Source organism: Phascolarctos cinereus, unplaced genomic scaffold (genome assembly GCF_003287225.1).
Source record: "Phascolarctos cinereus isolate Bilbo 61053 unplaced genomic scaffold, phaCin_HiC Scaffold_726;HRSCAF=1367, whole genome shotgun sequence".
Classification (NCBI taxonomy): Eukaryota; Metazoa; Chordata; class Mammalia; order Diprotodontia; family Phascolarctidae; genus Phascolarctos; species Phascolarctos cinereus.
In genome coordinates this window covers 419,996,661-420,014,887 of record NW_027556098.1, presented here as the reverse complement: position 1 = coordinate 420,014,887, position 18,227 = coordinate 419,996,661, and the positions used below count along the sequence as shown (strand labels likewise).

The 18,227-nt window shown below is 59.8% G+C and overlaps 3 protein-coding genes across 3 annotated transcripts; 2 read left to right on the top strand and 1 right to left on the bottom strand.

The window, feature by feature from the left end:
- The first annotated feature begins 2,852 nt into the window (after positions 1 to 2,852).
- On the top strand, positions 2,853 to 11,982 carry SLC17A7 (solute carrier family 17 member 7). Its single transcript, XM_021004086.2, has 12 exons — positions 2,853 to 3,014; positions 6,194 to 6,455; positions 7,149 to 7,267; positions 7,399 to 7,513; positions 7,649 to 7,736; positions 7,947 to 8,033; positions 8,147 to 8,289; positions 8,566 to 8,715; positions 8,964 to 9,096; positions 9,282 to 9,392; positions 9,488 to 9,615; positions 10,397 to 11,982. Exons 1-12 carry the CDS (start codon positions 2,953 to 2,955, stop codon positions 10,748 to 10,750), a joined length of 1,752 nt encoding a protein of 583 aa, XP_020859745.1. The 5' UTR covers positions 2,853 to 2,952; the 3' UTR covers positions 10,751 to 11,982.
- A 145-nt stretch (positions 11,983 to 12,127) lies between these two features.
- GFY (golgi associated olfactory signaling regulator) lies at positions 12,128 to 15,067 on the bottom strand. Its single transcript, XM_021004088.2, has 3 exons — positions 13,881 to 15,067; positions 13,276 to 13,449; positions 12,128 to 12,505 (listed from the first exon to the last, which is right to left on the bottom strand). The coding sequence occupies exons 1-3, from the start codon at positions 14,893 to 14,895 to the stop codon at positions 12,303 to 12,305; spliced, it is 1,392 nt and encodes a 463-aa protein (XP_020859747.1). The 5' UTR covers positions 14,896 to 15,067; the 3' UTR covers positions 12,128 to 12,302.
- Positions 15,068 to 16,276: 1,209 nt separating this feature from the next.
- On the top strand, positions 16,277 to 18,161 carry PTH2 (parathyroid hormone 2). Its single transcript, XM_078146713.1, is given in 3 exon segments — positions 16,277 to 17,373; positions 17,870 to 18,011; positions 18,014 to 18,161. Coding segments are annotated over 3 exon segments (450 nt in total). The 5' UTR covers positions 16,277 to 17,206; the 3' UTR covers positions 18,155 to 18,161.
- The last annotated feature ends 66 nt before the right edge of the window (positions 18,162 to 18,227 follow it).

The following is an 18,227-nucleotide window of genomic DNA, read 5'->3' as shown; positions in this document are numbered from 1 at the left end:
AAGGTGCACCAACGCCTGTCCCAGCCCCCGCCCCACACCCTGAGGATGCTCAGCCGTCTTCCTCCTACCTCAGTTAAACCCCTTGAGCTCTGGAGGAGTAGGTGGTTGGAGGGACTCGACTCCCAGAAAAGGCCGTGCCGCGAGACAGCTGCAAGCCGGGGTTCGTCGGTGCTTCCCCGGCGTTCGGCAATGACTGGGACTACAGCTCCCAGGAGCGTCTCGGGCCGCTTTTGCGGAGAGAGCCGTTGCTTCGGCCTCGGGGGCTGCTGGGAGCTGTAGTCCGCTCCGTGTAGTCCGCAACCTGTGCCAGCCACAGGTTGGTGGGGGCAGAGGCTGCTGGCCACGCCTGAGCCAGTGCCCAAACGGAGTCTATGGGGCGGAGCTCAGGGGTCTGGGTTCCTTTCCCTTTCCCCGTCTCCATAGCAAAGACATAAGCGGCAGTAGGGGATGACGGTGGCTGCCGTCAGCTTTTTCCTCTCCCCTCCTCCCCTTTGCCATCTGCTGCGCCCAACCCTCCTTTCTGCACAGCACCTGGCCCGGCGCCCGCCTGGTCCAGGCTTCTCCTCATCCCTAGCCCTTGTCCCTGTAGGACTCAGGAGTTCCCATCCTCAGCCCAAAGTCTCCTAATCTGACCCTTACCCTCGGGGGCATCCTCCCCTAAACTCTTCGCTTAAGGGATTTCCTTCAATCCTTTCCTTTCAGAAACCCAGGCGGTCCCCTGCCTCCTTAGCCCTCGGACCTAAGCGCCAGGTGGCGCTTGGGTCCCCTTCTTCTCTGCCGGGATTGTGCCAGTGACGGCTCCGGGGACACACACGCAGTCTGAGGATGCCTGGGCAAAGAAAGATAGGTATGTGGGCGAGAGACAGGAAAGAAGGAAGCAAGTCTTTTTTTTAAGCGCCTACTATGTGCCAGGCATTGTGCTAAATTATATCATGTGGTCTTCCCAACAACCCTGGAAAGCAGGTGTTATTATTGTCCTCATTTTACAGTCGAGGAAAATGAGGAATTCAGGGGTTGCGGTTTGCCCACGGTTGCACAGCTTAAGTAGGTGTCTAGCATTTGAACTCAGGTCCTCCTGAGTTTAGGGCTCTATCCACTGAGACCCCTAAACTGCCTCTAAACACATGGAAGAGAGAGAGATGGAAAGAGACAGATATGGGTGAGAAACTGACAGGAGAGAGACAAACTGGACAGTGACAGTTATAGAAAGAAAGAAAAAAAATCGAGAAGAGATAGTTGAGAGATCGGGGCTCCACGCTGAGAGATAACGGGAAGCTCAGAGACACAGAGATGGAGTCCAGAGGCAGGTTCGGTTGTAGAACCGGAGGTATTAGGCACAGAGACACAGAGACGAATCCCTGGGGAGACAGAGGACTCGGGAAGGGAGGAAGGTCTGCATTTGACCTATAGAGTCCACCCCACCCTTGTCCAGCTCCCCATGCCCATCCTGAGGCGAGAGCTACATCCGAACTCATAAATATTTAATCCCCCTAGTGCATTAGGCCGCTTGGCTAGGCAGTGACTGGGGATGGGGTGGGGGGAGGGAAGGATTAGAGGTGGGGGCGGAACTCCGGCGTCCGACCTTCCCCTAGGGAGGTCTTAAGGTTTATATATAGTGCGGAGGCGGTGCCTTAATTGGGGCGGGGATTTGAGGAGGTTTGCTGAAGTCCCGGTGGGGGTAGGGGCCAGATTTCGGGGTCCCTTGAGGGATTAGGTTTAGGACTCTGACTCTGTGGTCAGTAAGTGCGATGGACGGCCGGAATCCAGACCCCAACCCCTGTCAAGAGGCGGCGCGGAAGCGGAAGTCTGAAGCTGTGATCCCACATAGAGCAGGGTCGACCAGGCTCTTGGGGACCCTGCGTGGTAGAGAAGGGGTCGCTCCACCCATTGGGCGGGTTGATCTGGGATCTCTCAGAGAGAATGGTCGTCTCGCCAGGATTCCTTGGTGGGCGGGGACAGGATCTCTGGTGCCCACGTTCCTCAGAAGACTGTCTCCTTCAAGAAGGGGCACAGACTCCGGACTCCCTGCGAGGGTTGGGTCTAGGATTTGGATCTCGGTCTTTCCTGGGCCGGGGGTCCCTCAGGTGTGGCCTGAGACCATATCTCAGATTCCGGGGGATACTTCTAGGAGCTGTCTCAGGCTCCAGGGAATACTTCTGGAAGGGGGTCAGACTCCGGAATCCATTCAAAGGAAGGATTCGGATCTTAGGTGTAGGGCACCTTCTGAGGGGGAGTTAGGGTCGTCGACCCTGGGGGTCCTTCAAAGGGTGGGGATTTCTCAGGCGGAGCATTCACTAGTTCTGGCTACCTCCGAAAGTAATGGCCTGGTCTCAATCTCCCAGGGTCCTTCAGAGGACTAGCAGCGAAGTTTCCGAAGTTGGGGTCTCTCGGACTGGATACCTGTTCCCTCAGAGGACTGGGTCTAGGGATTGGACAGAAGTGCCTTAGCAGCCAAGGGTCCCTCTATATCCTGGTACTGCTTCTCAGAATCTTGGGGGCCCATGGTGGGGGCAGAGTTTGTGTCTCAGACTCCCGGGTCTCTCAGAGGGCGGGGCGGGGGAATTTCTACTACAGTCCAGGGGGTGATGTTTCCAATGGAAGGGGAGAGAGGACGGGGCTCCAGAGAATTGGACTAGGGTCCCTCAGGGGCTGGGGACCTCAGTCTAGGGGTGTCTTTCAAGACAGCGCCCAACTCCGGGGTCCCTTATAGGGCGGGGCCCGGCCTCCGCTCACTCAGGGACTGGTGGCAGCTCGGGCGGACGGGGGAGGAGTCTTGGGCAGCCCCGCCTCCCTCCCTCCCTGCCGCTGAGGCTCGGGCAGGGGCGTCCACATCCCCCGGCAGCAGCGGAGCCGGAGCCGGAGCCCGAGCAGGAGCCGGGAGGGGGCAGCGTGGGCCTGGGCTGGGCCGGGCCGGGCCGGGCCGGGCCAGGCCGAGCCAGGGGAGCTGGAGCCATGGAGTTCCGGCAAGACGAGTTTCGGAAGCTGGCGGGCCGCGCCCTGGGCCGCCTCCACCGGTGAGTGAGCGCCCGGTGGTAGGACCGCCCGGGACCCCTGGACAGCGCGCTCACTGGGGCTCTTGCCTCTGCGTATCTCGCACTCTGTCTCCGTCTCTGTCTGCATCTCTCTCTCTGCTCTCGTTTCTCCATCTCCATCTCGGTCCCCATCTCTCCTTTCTCTTGCTCTGTCTCCCATTTCAGTCTTTCTCTGCCTCCGTCTCCCTCCCCCCCCCCCCTTCCACCTCCTGTGTCTTTTTTTCTCATCTCTCTGTATCTCCGTCTCGTGGGCTGAGGGCCTCCCTTCCTATCTCTTCCTTTCCCATCTCCTGCCTGTTCTCACCTCTTGGGGTTCCTCCTTTCTCCCTCTCTCAACCTGTCTCCCTGACAAGACTGTTCAGTATATCTCTGTGTGCCGTCTCTGTCCCCCTCGGCCCCTCCCTTTAATCCAAAGCTAAAGCGGATTGTAGAGGGTGGGGTGGGAGGATCCATGTGTCCTTGAGGGGGGTTAAGCCCAGAGGGGCTGAGGCTCCAGCTCGAGGCCTAGGTTCTTGAGGCGGTGGGAGCTGGGGGAGAGGACCGAATCTAGGAGCTTAGGATACTTCTAAGGAAGGACTTCCCCCAGGGACGGCTAGGGCTGACCAGGGACTCCTCTGGTCTGTTTGGAGCAACTGGTCCTCCAGTTCCACTGGAGTATAACCTCCGTTGTTCTAGACTGGATCTAGACTGGAGAGATGGGGAGGCTTCTGTGACTTTGACCTCCCCCCCAACACCCACATTCCTACCCTTCCTTCCTTCTCACCTCTTTTCACACTCAGCTCAAAATACTCAGTGTGAAGAAGAAGAGGGAGAGATGCAGCCCCCACCTCCCTGCAGGGCTCCAGGAGGGCAAAGAAACCTAAATATTTCCCTTCCCAAGGTCTTCCTCCCCTTGTCCCTGACTTTGGTCTCTGGGCCTCAGTCTTCCCACATCTGAGTGTTCTCTGCCTCCTAGTATTTTTCAGTCTCTATCTACCTGGGGGTCAGTCTCTCTGTGTCTTCTTCTTCATCTCTGGCTCATCCCTCTCCTCTACGTGTTTCAATTACATCTCTGTCCCCTCCGAATTCTTCCCTATCTAGATGTGTGTGGAGGGTCGTCGGCTGAGTTTTTGCCCATCTCTGGTCTTTGAGTAGTGAGGATGTGGTGGGAGGGACCAGGGATGCCCAGACACCTGACCTTACACCCTCACCCTCCAGGGATGAGACCCTTAGAGAGAAGAGAGGGGTAGCCTGGCTCTCCTGGGGAGAGACTTGAGGGCAATGTGTGGGCGACGGAGGCAGAGAAGGAGCAGATCTCAGAGAGAGGGATGTCTCTCAGGACGAGCTGGGGCTGAAATGTGAAACCGAGAGAAGCTGAGAGGAGCCGCAGCCCCCCAACCCCCACTCCCGCCGGCGGCGGTGGTGGACGATCGATGAGCCACCGCAGCCGGAACCCGACACTCAACGATAAGTTGGGACTGAAGCCTTTGGGCTGGGAGTTAGAAGGCCTGGGTTCCCGCCTGCCTCTGGTGGGTGACCTTGGACATTCCCTGATCCTCTCTGCCCATCCCTCAGTTGGTATGGGCCCACTGAGGGGCTGGAGATAGGGTAGCCTTACTAAGAGAATGGCTTCTTGTTTCCTACTGTGTAGAGAAGGAAACTGAGGCCCAGAAAGGAGTAGGAGCCATCCAAAGTCACCTGGTGATAGTGGAAGCCACACAGGAGACCCTGGGGTGGTACTGAGGCTGCCTGGGTCCTTCAGTGTCCTTTGCCATCCCCTTTTGGGCATGTGTATCTCTCTCAATCTCCCCCCTTTCTTTGTTCTCTTCTGTCGCTGCCTTTCCTATCTCCCTCTCGTTGTCTCTCTGCCCCCATGTCCCTCAACATCTCTGTTCTCCAACTTTGCTCTGAGATTCTACCCCTTCTTCTCTTGGTCTCTGTCCCCTATCTTTCAGTCTGTCTATCTCTTCTTGTCTTTTCGTGTCTCCCTTCTGTTCCTTTGTCTCTCGCTTTAACTCTGTGTCTCTTCCATTCAGTCTCTGCAGCTCACTGGCTCTGCACCTCTGTTTCTCGGCACCCCCTTCTTCTGCCTCTGCCCCCTTCTCTGTGGAGCCCTCCTCTGCGTGTTCCTCCCCCGTAGGGGGCCTGGGTCCGTGCCCGTGTTCTCTCCCCCACCCCAGCCCGTCTGGCCGTTCCCTCTTTCTCTGTGTCTCTTTAGCCCTCTCTTCCTCCCCCGTCTCTTTTGGGCTCCATCTGTTCTCAGCTCCTCTCCTGGCTCAGCTTCCTTCCCTCCTCCCGCTCTGTCTCTCTGTCTTGTCTCTCTGGCTCTGGCTCTTGCCCCAGTCTCCTTCTCCACACCTGCAGGTCTCTGCCCATACCCTCTGCGGGCTGTCTCTCCTTCTCTCAGTATCTCTGTCTCTCTGGATCCCAGTGTCTCTGTCTTTGGGCCAGCTCATACAGTCGTCATCCCAGACTCACAGTCCGCCCCCGTTCACAGGAGCGCCCCATCTGTCTCTATGATAACCCCCCCCAGGATGGGCTCAGACACCAGGGGCCCTGGGGGCAACTGGGAATGGGGAGAGGGTCCACGACCCCACATGCTCAGATTAGGGGTCAGCTTTGAGCAAAAATCCAAGGTAGGAAGGCTTATTTATCAGCCCCAGCCGAGAAACATCTGTTCCTGCGACACCTTCCCGCCAGCCTCCTTCACACCTTGGGCTGCCGAGTACATTTCTGGGAATGTGTGCGTGCGAGTGCGGGGGCCGCTGGGACCTAGGCGGCCCGGCCGCCAGCTCCCTTTCCCCCGCCCATGCCTCCCCAACGCCCCCCACCTCCCACCTCACGTATTCAGAGCCTGTTCTAGGGGCTCCGAGGAAGCTGGGGGAACGATCATGTGGGTCCACCAGGGGACTTGGCCAGCACAGGATGCCTGCCTGGGGCTTTATCCGACTGGACGGATAGGACTGCTGAGATCTCAAGAGGGCAGGGGCTGGGGGACGACATACCTGGGTCCCAAGGAGGAGTGGGAGGGAAGGGAAACCTGGGTCCTTGAAGGGGCGGGGTGAGGGAGGAGGGATGCCGGGTTCCTCGAGGGAGAGGGGTTAGGGGCTTTCCTAGAGGGACAGCACTGCTGAGTCCCCCGAAGACAGTCCTGGACAACAGCTCCGCCTTCCACGGCCCAGGCTCCTGGAGAAACGGCAGGAGGGCGCTGAGACATTAGAGTTGAGCGCGGAGGGCCGGCCGGTAGCTGCTAGCGGGGCTGCAGGGCGGCCGCGGCCGGTGCTGGACTGCACGTGCTGGGGGCTCCCCCGCCGCTACGTCATCGCTGTCATGAGCGGTCTGGGTTTCTGCATCAGCTTCGGCATCCGCTGCAATTTGGGAGTGGCCATCGTGTCCATGGTGAACAACAGCACGGTGCACAAGGGAGGCCACGTGACTGTGCAGGTAAGCCCCCCCGCACAGCACCGCCCCTCCCCCTCTCCCCCTTGTCCTCCCCCACTCCGGCTTCGGCAGCTAAAGGAGGCCTAGAGCGCGAGGGACGCCGGGAGGGGAGAGTCAGAGAGACCCTGAGACTCAGAGACCCTCCCAGGTTCAGACAGAGAGAAACTCCCAAGACACAAGGATGGGAAGACGCAGGGCAGTGGAAACTCCGCGACCCCGGGACTCAGAGACCCTGGGAAGCAGAGACGTAGGGAAGAAGAGGCAGTAAGAATCAGCAACCCAGGTAGACAGAGACATCAGGCCCTGGTGACAGATAGATGGAGGAAATAGGTACTCAACGACGGGGAAACCTATACAGGGAGGCACAGGCACAGACCCAGAGACACAGAATACCTTGGACGTTCAAAGACTAAACTAATTCCAAGTACCACAATGGATTGTCAGAGACTGGGAGATGTGCAGTGGCAGAGAGAGTCTTAAGGCCTCGCAGGCTGAGAGGGAGAGAGAAACAGAGACTGAGACGCATACAGAGACCCAGAGACTCCAGCGTCCAAAACAGTGCGGGGACAGGCAGGGGCTGCGGAAAGCTGAAGAGATGAACAAAAGTTCTGTTCGGAGGCTGGATGCAGGGACAATCACTGATTGGCTCCCTGCTGATGGGTGGGTGGGTGGGGGTCTCTTCTGTGCCCTGTACAGAAAGCTCAGTTCAGCTGGGACCCTGAAACCGTGGGCCTCATCCACGGTTCCTTCTTCTGGGGCTACATCGTCACCCAGATTCCCGGGGGCTTCATCTGCCAGAAGTTTGCGGCCAACAGGTGGGGGCGGAGCTGGGAGAACTGGGCGTGTCAGCAGGGAAGGAAAGGGACCAGCGGCCTGGGGGAGGGGCTAAGAGCTGCTTGGGGGCGGGATCTGGCTCATCCCCTTCACGCCTCTCTCCTCCCGGCAGGGTCTTCGGCTTCGCCATAGTGGCCACGTCCACCCTCAACATGCTGATCCCCTCCGCTGCCCGTGTCCATTACGGCTGCGTCATCTTTGTGAGAATCCTACAGGGGCTTGTGGAGGTGCGAGCCCCTCCCACCGCTCCCAACCCCGTCCCTTTCTCGAGTTCTCCTCTCTTTCTTTCTAGCTCCGCCCCTCCAAGCTAAGTCCCACCCCAATCCCTGACCCCACCCTTTCTGCCCCCCAATCTCCCTCAGGGCGTCACGTACCCGGCCTGCCACGGGATCTGGAGTAAGTGGGCCCCGCCCCTGGAGCGCAGCCGCCTGGCAACTACAGCCTTTTGCGGTGAGAGCTGGGGGGTCGGGGGGAAGGGTGTGGGGGGCTGGCTGGGCTGGCGGAGGGGGCGTTTGGATTTCTGGTAGGCGCCCAGGCTTGGGTGCCTAGATTCCCAAAGGGGAGGCTTGTCTGGAGGAAGGGCATCCTGGCGTCCCCGTAGGGGCGGCACTGGCCCTGGTCTTCCACCTTGACTTGCTAGCCCCCGGCCCTGTCCCGCAGGCTCCTACGCTGGGGCTGTGGTCGCTATGCCTCTCGCCGGTGTCCTAGTCCAGTACTCGGGATGGAGCTCTGTGTTCTACGTCTATGGTGAGTGAGAAGCCGGGGGGCCTCTCTGTGGGCGGCCTGAGGTTGGGGCTCACACAGAGAGCCAAGACTCAGCCCTCCCTGCCTCGCCTGGCCCTCTCACACCCCCCCCCCAGGAAGCTTCGGGATCTTCTGGTACCTCTTCTGGCTCCTGGTGTCCTATGAGTCTCCGGCCCAGCACCCAAGCATCTCAGAGGAGGAGCGCAAGTACATCGAAGACGCGATCGGCGAGAGCGCCCGCCTCATGAACCCGCTCATGGTCAGCCTCGGGTGCCCGGGGGACTCCGGGACCCAGGGGCAGGGAGCTCCAGGGGAGGGTGGGAAGACGCCGGAGTGCCCAGGTGCCGGACGCTGAGCGAGGCCGGGGAAAGGGGAGGGGGTCTGGAGTGCCAGGAGCAGGGCCAGAGGTGGGGGAAGGAAGGACCCCTGAGTCCTCAGGACCAGGCGTGGAGGAGGAGCGGAAGCCCCCCTGTGCAGGCAGCCCTGCGGGCCTCGGGGTCCACTCTGCCTTCAATGCCCCTTCTCCGCCGGGCAGAAATTCAGCACGCCGTGGCGCCGCTTCTTCACATCCATGCCCGTCTACGCCATAATAGTGGCCAACTTCTGTCGGAGCTGGACTTTCTACTTGCTGCTGATCTCTCAGCCCGCCTATTTTGAGGAGGTCTTCGGGTTTGAGATCAGCAAGGTGGGCCCCAGCCCCACCCCCTGCCGCCCCCTACTGGGCGATAGCCGAAGGGGAATAAGAGACCTCAGTTCTGATCCGGCTGGAGGCCGCAGCGGGGAATGCCAAGTGCAAGAAGGGGAGAGCGCACCGGGAACTAGCGGGGCACCTGAGGGGGAGGGGAGGGTCCTTGGGGCAGCGAGGGGGCGGGGCCTGAAAGCAAGCCGAACGGGCTCCCGCCCTCTCCCCTTCCTCCTTCCCTCACTGCTCAGGTGGGCCTGGTGTCCGCGCTCCCGCACCTCGTCATGACTATAGTCGTCCCCATCGGGGGCCAGATCGCGGACTTCCTTCGAAGCCGCCACATCATGTCCACCACCAACGTTCGCAAGATGATGAATTGCGGGGGTGAGAAGCGGTCTGAGGCAGTGGAAGGGGCTTGGAGTGGGGTCCAGGAGACCTGGGAGGGGGAGGCAAGACTTGAGAAGGGGTCTTCTTCCCGTCCCTCTGACCCCTGGGTCCCCGAGGGGGTGGGGCTAGGGTGGTCACGCGGGGTCCCCGAGGGGGCAGCCAGGACTCCTGGGTCCTCGCAGGCTTCGGCATGGAGGCTACATTGCTCCTGGTCGTCGGCTACTCTCACTCCAAGGGCGTAGCCATCTCCTTCTTGGTCTTGGCGGTGGGCTTCAGCGGCTTCGCGATCTCGGGTGAGGTCTGAGGTCGGGCTAGGTCTGGGGGAGGGGAGTAGCGAGGGCCCCTTCTCAAGCTGGGCAGCAACTCAGGAAGCTCTGGCCGCCCCCAGGCTTCAACGTGAACCACTTGGACATCGCCCCGCGCTATGCCAGCATCCTCATGGGCATCTCCAACGGCGTGGGCACCCTCAGCGGCATGGTGTGTCCCATCATCGTGGGGGCCATGACCAAGCACAAGGTGAGGGCCAGGTTCCTACCCCCGCCTGCCGCTTATCCGCAGCTGCCTCTGGTTCTCACTCTAATTGTTTCTCTTGGAATCTCACTGGCTCTTTCTTTTCCCACTTTCTCTGTCTCCCCGTGTTTTTGGAAACCCTCTGTTTCTGTTTCTCCCGGCCTCCTGCTTTGCTCTCTGTATTTCTCTCGGTGTCTGTCTCTCTTCCCTTTCTCTGCCTTTCCCCTGTACCTCTACCTGTCTCTTTCCCTCTCCCGAGTCTCTCTCTGCTATTTTCTTCTTCTCCATCCCTGTCTCTCTCTCCCCTCCACTTCCCGCGTCTTTATCTCCCTCTACATCTTTCCCTTCCACCTGAATCTGCCCGATTTTGCCTCCTCCCATATCCCTCCCTCCCCCCTGTGTTTTCTCTCTGTTTTCCCGCATCTCTCCCTCCCTGCTGTTTGCTCGTCTTTATCTCTCCCCATATCTTTCCGTCTCTGCTGCGTCTCTCCTTCTCTCTCTCCCCATGCCTCTCCCTCTTCCCTGTGGTCTTCCCCTAAATCTCTCCCCCAACCCTGTTTCTCCCCCGTCACCCCCCATATTCCTCCCTCTCCCCTCCCCCATCCCTCTCTCTCCCTCTTTCTCCCCCATATTCCTCTCTCTCCTGCCTCTCCCATCCCTGTCTCTCCCCCGTCTCTCTTTCCCCCTATATTCCTCCCTCTCCTCTCCTGCCTCCCCCATATCTCTCCCTCTTCCCGGCTCTGGCTTCCTGTCCATGCCTTCCTCCCTGCCTGCGTCCCGGCGGCAGACCCGGGAGGAGTGGCAGTCGGTGTTTCTCATCGCTTCCCTGGTGCACTATGGGGGAGTCTTGTTCTATGGCATCTTCGCCTCCGGGGAGAAGCAGCCATGGGCGGAGCCCGAGGAGCTGAGCGAAGAGAAGTCGGGCCTCGTCCAGCATGATCAGCTAGCGGCCAGCAGTGATGAGAGTGACGGCCCTGATGATCCTGCCTTCTCCTACGCTGCTGCTTCTGGGGAGCCCGCTGCACCGGGAGCGCCCCCAGGCCCGGGCCCAGCGCTGGGTCCTGGGCCCCCGCCCTCCTACGGGGCCACCGGGAGAAGTCCTGCCCCACCCGCCTGGCCTCCAACCCAGAGGGACTACTGACACCCCCATCCCAATGGTGTCCAGGGCCCCAGGACTACATTCCCAGTGGTTTCAAGTCACCCAGTCACCCCAAATCCCACTTCGATGTTTCTGCAGGGCTGCAGACTGGCAGTTTCCAGACCCCCCAAAGGCTTGGGTCTCTAAGTACCCCCTTCTCTTAGCCTTTGTGGGTTTATGAGCCTCCCACAGCCCCAGTAATACGGTCCCTCATCACATCCTTTCCTTCTCAGTCAGCTAACCCTAACGGTCTTGACTGCTGGTTTCACGGCTAGTCCTTCTTAGGGGACACTCGAAAGCCTCCCTCAGTTTCCCAGGGATTTCTAGACAGTCCCCCCGAAACACTCCGGAGAACACTCCCAGCATCCCAATCTTCAGAGAGATGTCAGCCCAAACCTTGGAATCAGGGGCCTTTCATGTGAGTTTCAAAATCTCTCCTTCAGGAGATTCAAATTGCCCCCTTCCTCAATGCCCAGTTGAATTTTTGCCAATCACAGGAGAGGGAGGGGCTGAAGCCCCGCCCATTCCTCCCCCCCATCCATTCCAGGGATTGATGCTCACCAGCGTTTCTGTCAGAGAGCAGAGGTTTCAAGCTCCCCTTTAGCAATGCCCCGACTTTCCCCAGCTGTTTCTAGGGCCCACTTCTGCTACAACATTAACTACATGCCAATTGTAAAGCCCCTCCTTTCAATGATAAGAGATTTTGAAATTACAACATACACCCCTCCAAGCCTCAGGCCCTCATAGGAAGACCCTCATCTCTCCATCAGTTGTGGTTTCAAAGTTTCCCTACAAACAAAAAACAAAATGGGGATTTCTCAGGCTTTTAATGGTGGTTTCCAGGTCCCCCGGAGCCACCTAGAAGGCCGTTTTGAGTTGAGCCCCGACTCTCCTCCCCCCGCCCCCCGCCCCTGGCCCCGCTAGCCAGCGCCTCTCCAGCTGAGCAGGCCCTTGGCAACCGCGTTCAGAAATGGTCTGAAGCTTCCTAAATCCTTGCACTTTATTCCTCCCCCGCCTCCCCCGTCCCGGTCAGGGGCCTTCGCTGTGGTCACCCAAGCTTATTTCCAAGGCCTTCACGGCAGGAGGGATTTACAGCCCGGGCCTCTTCCCTTCCTAGCCCAAGGCTGACTACGGTCCGGGAGGACCCCTACTGGGGTGAGGGTGGAGGGGCCAGTTTGTGAGTGTGTGAATGTGTGCCACGTCTGGTCAAAATAAAATACTGTCGAGTCAATGTAGACCTAGGTGTGGTCCCAGATATCTGGACCTCCAGCCTGTTTCGCCCCCTTCGACAGCCTCTTCCCAGGGCTCCCAGACCCTTCCCTCAGCCCCCTTAATGACTGAGCCATCCAGTCAGGTTTGGAAAGGCAAGGGCGGGACCAGTTCTGGGGACGATACTTTTTAATTCTGCGTCAGTGGGGTTCCCAGGAGCGGAAGCCGAAGCACCTCAGACTCTTCCCCCTCCTCCCGCCCCGTGTCAAGACTACAAGCACAAATCATGCTGGGTAGAAGCCAGGGTTCTGGGGGCCCCGGGCCCCTCTCTCGGCTAGGCTCCGGCTCACACGAAGTTGTTGGGCAGAGCTGCGGGGGAGAGCGGCTCCAGGCGCGGCGGCGACGAAGTCCGGCCCGGGGGCGGAGGCAGCTTGGGAGGCAGAGGGGGCGTGCTAGGTGGCTGCTTGGTGGCGATGTGGGAGGGAACCCATGCGTCCGGGGCGTAAAAGTGGAAGTCATAAGGATCCTTCGGGGCGTCCAGGTGGAGAGCTTTGGAAGACATTGAGGATAGGAGAGTTCAGCTCGCCCCATCCCCAATCCTACTCGCCTGGGCAAGTGTGTGTGTGTGGGGGGGAGGGAACTGCCCTTAGAAACCACCGAGTTCCATCCCTCACCCCACCCCTGATGGGGAAACTGAGGCTCAGAGAATGGAAGCCACTTCATTTGCCCAGGGTCTCTGGGGAAGGAAATGACCGAGCCCAGGACTCAAACATGGGTCTCCAGTCCTCGTCTAGGGACATAGCCACCACCACTACCCCAGACACACCCAGAATCATAGATGTAGAGCTAGACAGCAGAACTCCCTTAGTCCGTTTCCCTCATCTTACACATACGGAAACAGGTCAGGAAAGGAATTCTGACGTGCCCAAATGAGCAGTGGCAGAGGATACACAGACTCGAACCCAGGGCCTAAGACTCCAAATCTAACTTTCCGCTACGAGAAAATGCCTCCCTTCAGTGGTGACGATGGTGCGGTTTCCTTCCTCCTTTCTCCAGGGCGCCCCTCCCCTACTGGTCTTACCATCACCCTTCTTCCTTTCCCTCTAAGGGCTGCTTTAGCCTTTCCCCCTCTCTCCCGAACGAAGAGGAAGGAAACTGGAAGTGGCGGTTGTGCCCTTTTTACGAAGAGAAGGAAGAGGGAGGGAGGGAGGGAGGAGGCCTCCGGCCCCAGGAATAATGTGGGCTGGGCCTGGAGAAAGGGCAGGGCCTAACTGCAATGGGGGGTGGGGCCTTGGAGAGGAGGCGGGCCTTCCACTCACCCGGTTCATCACTGTAGTCCGGAAGACGGTGGTGTCCAAAGGGTCTAGAACGCGCAGCCCGGCGGTATAGACACCAAAGGAGAAGGAAAACTCCGAGCAGGAGCCCGGCTCCAGCCACGAAGAGGCACAGAGCCCCGCCTCCCGCTCCGCGAGGCTTACCCACCAGGGTCACACCTGCAGGGAGCCCGGGTTGGGAGGGAGGCTCAGCGAGCGAATCCTCCTGGCCCACAGGTCTGGGGCCTCTAGTGGACCCAGACGTCCTGTCTCCCAGCACTGGCCCCCCAGGCACACCACGTGTCCTGTATCTCAATCCCCAGCTCCTGGTCCTAAGTTGATCTAGATAGTCACCTTTCTCAGGGCCACGGGCTTCCTGTTCCTCAACCCCTGGACCTAAAAACTGATCCAGACCATTCACCTCTCTTGGCCATAGACTTCTGGTCCCCCACCTCCTGGACCAAAGCTGACCTAAGCATCTCCTTCTCTCCCCATTTCCAGTCCCTTCCCTGGCCACAGAGCTGACCTAGCCATCACCCTCCCTCCACACTGGAGATTCTATCCTGGCTCCAAGATGACCCCTCAGTCCCTCCCAAGCCCCAGCCCCTTACCGGTCTCCTGAACTCTCTCCACTACGATGATGGTATTCACAGTGTCGCTCCCATGTCTCCGCTGAAGAGGTCTGGCCCGAACTGGTGGACCAGGGGGAGATGGTGGTTCCAGGAGGCCGGCGGCTGCAGGGAGTGGGTTCTGAGGGCCTTTCGAGGGTTGGGGATCCGATTGACTTGATTCTTGGTAGGAAGTCTCGGGGAACCCAGAGTGGGAAGTTATGGAAGATTCTAAGTAAGGGGTTTCCGAGGAGTTGGCCCTGGCGGTAGTGGGCGATTCCATATGGGACATTTCTGGAGGGGCAGGGCTGGGTGTGGCGTGGGATTCTGGGTGGGGTGTTTCTGGGCCTTCAGACTGAACAACGGGGGAGGATTCCAGATGGGGAGTCTCTGGGGGGTCAGGGATAAGAGTCACAGGAGATTCGGATTGCATTGGTCCTGGGGGTTCAGAGCTGGGCGTCCCAGGAACTGGGGGAGCCGTCTCTGAGGGCTCATGCTGCGGGGCACTGGGAGGTTTTGGGGAGGAAGTTTTCAGAGGAAGGTTGGAGGCCCCTAGGAATTCAGAGGGGGGAATCTCAGGGAGGCCAGGACTGGGGCTGGCCTGGGATTCTGGGTTTACAGCTGAGGGTTCAGAAGTGTGGGGTTCTGGTTGTAAAATCTCAGAGGCTCCAGGGTTCTCGGTTGCATGGGATTCTGGCTGGGAAGGTGCTGGAGGGATTGAGGCAGAGACCCTCAGGGATTCTGGAAGTACGACTCCAGGAGTAGCAGGGTCCGGGCTTTCGTAGGATTCTGCCTGGGAAGTTTTGGAGGGGATCGAGTGAGGGGCTTTTGGTGATTCCGGCTGCTGAGGGGTCGGGACTGGGGTCTCTGGAGGGGAGGTTGCTCCAGAAACAACCCCGCCCTCCGCGTTGCGCTGCTTCGAGGGCTCCGGAGGCGGAGGAGCTGAGGGGGCTGCCTTCGAACCTGGGGAGCTCAGATGGAGGAGCAGGAAGAAGAAGAAGAGCCGCAGCGATCTCATGGCGCACAAGCTGATCCTCACCTACGAGGGAGAGATTGGTGAACTCCTGGAGCTGGCTCCACGCTAAGGGTTGTCCCCCCTCCCCCACCTCAGTTGCTCCCATTGGTCCTCAGGTCCCCATTCCCTCCCTTCCCCTCCAGTGCCCCTCAGCGGGGACCAGCACGTTATCCAGTGGGGAAGGGTGAGGTCGGACTACAACTCCCAGTGGGCTCCCGGGCGCCAGAGCTAGCAACCCGGAGAGACTGGAGTGCTGAGCATCATGGGAGTTGTAGTCTGCCTCCTTCTCTGAGTCGCGTTGGTCCCCGAAGGGCGAGGTCTGAAGGGGCGAGAGGGTTGGGAGATGTCTCCTAGTTCCCCCGTCCTCGACCCTGATCACTACCAGGGCCTTCTCAGTTAGGTCCGGAGAGCGGAAGCAGGGAGCTGGTGGGCAACAGCCTTCCGCATCGCCCTTATACCCTGAGGGACACAGCCGGCTTTCACTTGTTTACACTCGAAGTTGCTCAGAGACCCTCTAGGGAAAAAGATGCGGGGTCCCCAAGGGGCGGAGGCTGGGGAGGGGGGAGGAGAAGCCTGTGTACAAGGAGGCGAGAAGGACTGGGGGTCCAAACTTCTGCGTTAGCCGGGGGGTGGGGGGTGGGGGGGTGGCCTGAGTTGGGAGCAGGGTGGAGAGAGCGGCATTTGGAATCCAAGGACCTGGGCTCAAATGCTGGCTCGACCACTTATTTTCTTCTTGAGTGACCTTGGTCACTTCAACCTCTCTGAGCATCAGTTTCCTCACCTCTAAAATCAGTGCTGGAAATGACCTCTAAGATCCCCTTAGGGATCCCTCTATGATCCCATGATCCTTTCACAGGGAGGGGACAACGGTCTGCATTGTTGGGTGCTTCATCTGGGGACAGTTGGGTCCAACCTGGGCACTCGAGGGGTGCCGAGGGGGTTCTCTGAGGCACCAGGTCACCTCAGTTACTTGGTGGGGATCCCTGGATCCCTTATGAGAAAGAGGTGGGGGAGAAGAGAACCAGGACCAGTGGGTTCCTGGATGGGGAGTTTTGAATGGACTGCGTTGGGGTGGGGTGGGGGGAGACAGAGTGCCTGGGTTCCTTATTGGGACGGGCCTCCGGGTGCGGGGTTCTTACCTGAGGGTCAGGGCCGAAGGAGCAGCAGCAGCAGCAGGAGCAGGTGTAGAAAGGTGGACGCGGGCAGGTTAGCTGTGGAGACAAGGATACAGGCGGGGCCTTGGGGAGGGGGTGACGCACCTGACTGTCCTTCCCTTGAGAACCCCGGTGCCTGGCGACCGAGCCTGTTCTTAAAGGGAGCTGGGAAGGGGGCGGGAAAGACTTCCTGGATAGTGTTCAGCCTCATGCTGGGGGGCCCAGGCGTTCTTTCCCTCCCTCTTTCTTGGGGGATCCAGATGTTATTCCCTCTTTCCATTTCTCAGCCTTGCTGTTGGGACCTTGTAGCGAATCGTGGGTCCACTTGGCGGTTACATTTCTACTGGGCAGCGGAGATGTCACGCCTAGACTTGCATAAGCCCTGAGATGTGGCTTGGGGTGGGTGGTTTACAAGGGTCAGGGAGAAGAAGCCTCTTGCGCTCCCCCACCCCACTCCACCCCACCCCGGCTTCCCAAAGCCGGCAGTCTCCTGTATATCACTCCCACTATAGACCTGTTGGTACTGTTACCGGACCCTGTCGTCGGACCATCTCTTTCTCCCTGTCCTTCAGTGTCCCTCCCTCCTTTTGCACTTTTCTCCCTCTCCGTTCCTTAGTTTTTTTCTCTATCGGACCCGTGTCTAGCCATGGCTGCCTGACCGCCCCTCTCTTGCTCTTCCTGGTGGTTCCTCTATGGTCTGTCTCCCCATGTGCTTCCCTCTCTGCTGGTCTGAACGTCGAACCAGTCTTTCGTGATGATTCTTTCTTGCTAACTTATTTGTGTCTCCCTCTAGCCACCCATTCCCGTCTCTCTGCTTGCTTCCTTCTCTGTCCCTTTGTCTCTCTACCTGTCCCCTCATTTCTCTCTTTCTTGCCATCCCCGCCTCCCCACCCCAGCCCTGGCCCCTCCCGGGCCCAATTAAGGCTCGACTCCGGCTCGGACTCGCTTGGCCTCCCCCGCTCTCGGCTGCTCATTACCGGCGGCAGAGCCTAATGAGGCTGGGGGCGGCGTGACCCTGCGGCCCTGCCCGGCCCGGGACTGCGTCAGCGAGGGCCTTTATAAGGGCTTTGAGGGTGGCGGAGATAGGCTGCGCCTCGCTCAGGACGGAACAAGACGGGTACGGGCTGGACCTGCTAGAAGACTGGAGGGGGATTGGAGAGATGGGCGGAGCCGCTGAGCAAGACTTGTGTCCCCCACAGGTGATGGAGAACCCCAAGAGCCGGGAGCGCCGCCGGTGCGGGCTGCTGCTGCTGCTGCTGCTGCTGCTACTGCTGCCTGGGATCCCCGGAGCCACCGGGGCTGTTTTGCCCCTCTCTGAGAGCCCCAGGTGGGTATGGGGGTGCGGACCAGAGATACTCTCCTAGGCCATACACAGAGACCCTCAGAGGTACACAGGAACCTTGGACTCGCAGAGTTACAGGGGTTGAGAGACGTACAGACAACAGAGAGGCTGAGAGCGTGAGGTGTGACAGATAGGAAGAGAGATGCAAAGAGACGCCGAGAGATAGCAACACAGCAAAACTGAGGGAGAATCAGAGGCGGAGAAGCTGAGAGACACTCTCAGAGTGACAGAAGAACCAAACACCAAGGACGGCTTGAAAGCAGGAGATTCTGGAGGGAACTGGGGGGACACACTGAGCTGGGGCTGGGGCGGGGGGAGCTCAGAGAGGGAAAGGGACGAGGAGCCACGCTGGGGAGGCAGGAGCGTGACCCCAGACTTCGAGGGCCGTGGTCTCCTTCCTTTGTGAGACGGATCGGGTTGGGGGAAACTGGGCGGGGAGCCTGGGTGCCCATCTCACTCCCCCTCCCTCCCGACCCTGCAGCTCGTGGCTCCCATGGGTCCAGCCTCCCGCTTCTCTGACCCTGCGAGACTGGAGCCTTCAGCTGACCGGAGAGGCAGGCCCCGCCGGGGCCCCCGGACCCCGCCCCCATCTCGAGCCCCGTCCCCAGGGCCCAGCCCGAGCGCCGGACCCCAGCGGCGCCTGGTGGTGGCGGACGACGCGGCTTTTCGAGAGCGGGCGCGGCTGCTGGCCGCCCTGGAGCGGCGCCGCTGGCTCAATTCTTACATGCACAAGCTCCTGGTGGTCAGCGATGCGGCCGCCGACTGACGCTGAACTCCCCCTTTCCCCAATAAAAGTTCCTCGTCTTTTCTCAGCCTCGTGTGCTTTTATTGCGCTGGGG

Bases quoted from the DNA above. Each gene is read 5' to 3' on its own strand.
- SLC17A7 (XM_021004086.2), top strand. From the start codon at position 2,953: ATGGAGTTCCGGCAAGACGAGTTTCGGAAGCTGGCGGGCCGCGCCCTG. The intron at 3,015-6,193 runs GTGAGTGAGCGC...TCCACGGCCCAG, and splicing joins GCCCTGGGCCGCCTCCACCG to GCTCCTGGAGAAACGGCAGG. The intron at 9,616-10,396 runs GTGAGGGCCAGG...TCCCGGCGGCAG, and splicing joins GGGCCATGACCAAGCACAAG to ACCCGGGAGGAGTGGCAGTC.
- GFY (XM_021004088.2), bottom strand. From the start codon at position 14,895: ATGAGATCGCTGCGGCTCTTCTTCTTCTTCCTGCTCCTCCATCTGAGC. The intron at 13,450-13,880 runs GTAAGGGGCTGG...GGCTCCCTGCAG, and splicing joins GGAGAGAGTTCAGGAGACCG to GTGTGACCCTGGTGGGTAAG. The intron at 12,506-13,275 runs GTGAGTGGAAGG...TGTCTTCCAAAG, and splicing joins GGACTACAGTGATGAACCGG to CTCTCCACCTGGACGCCCCG.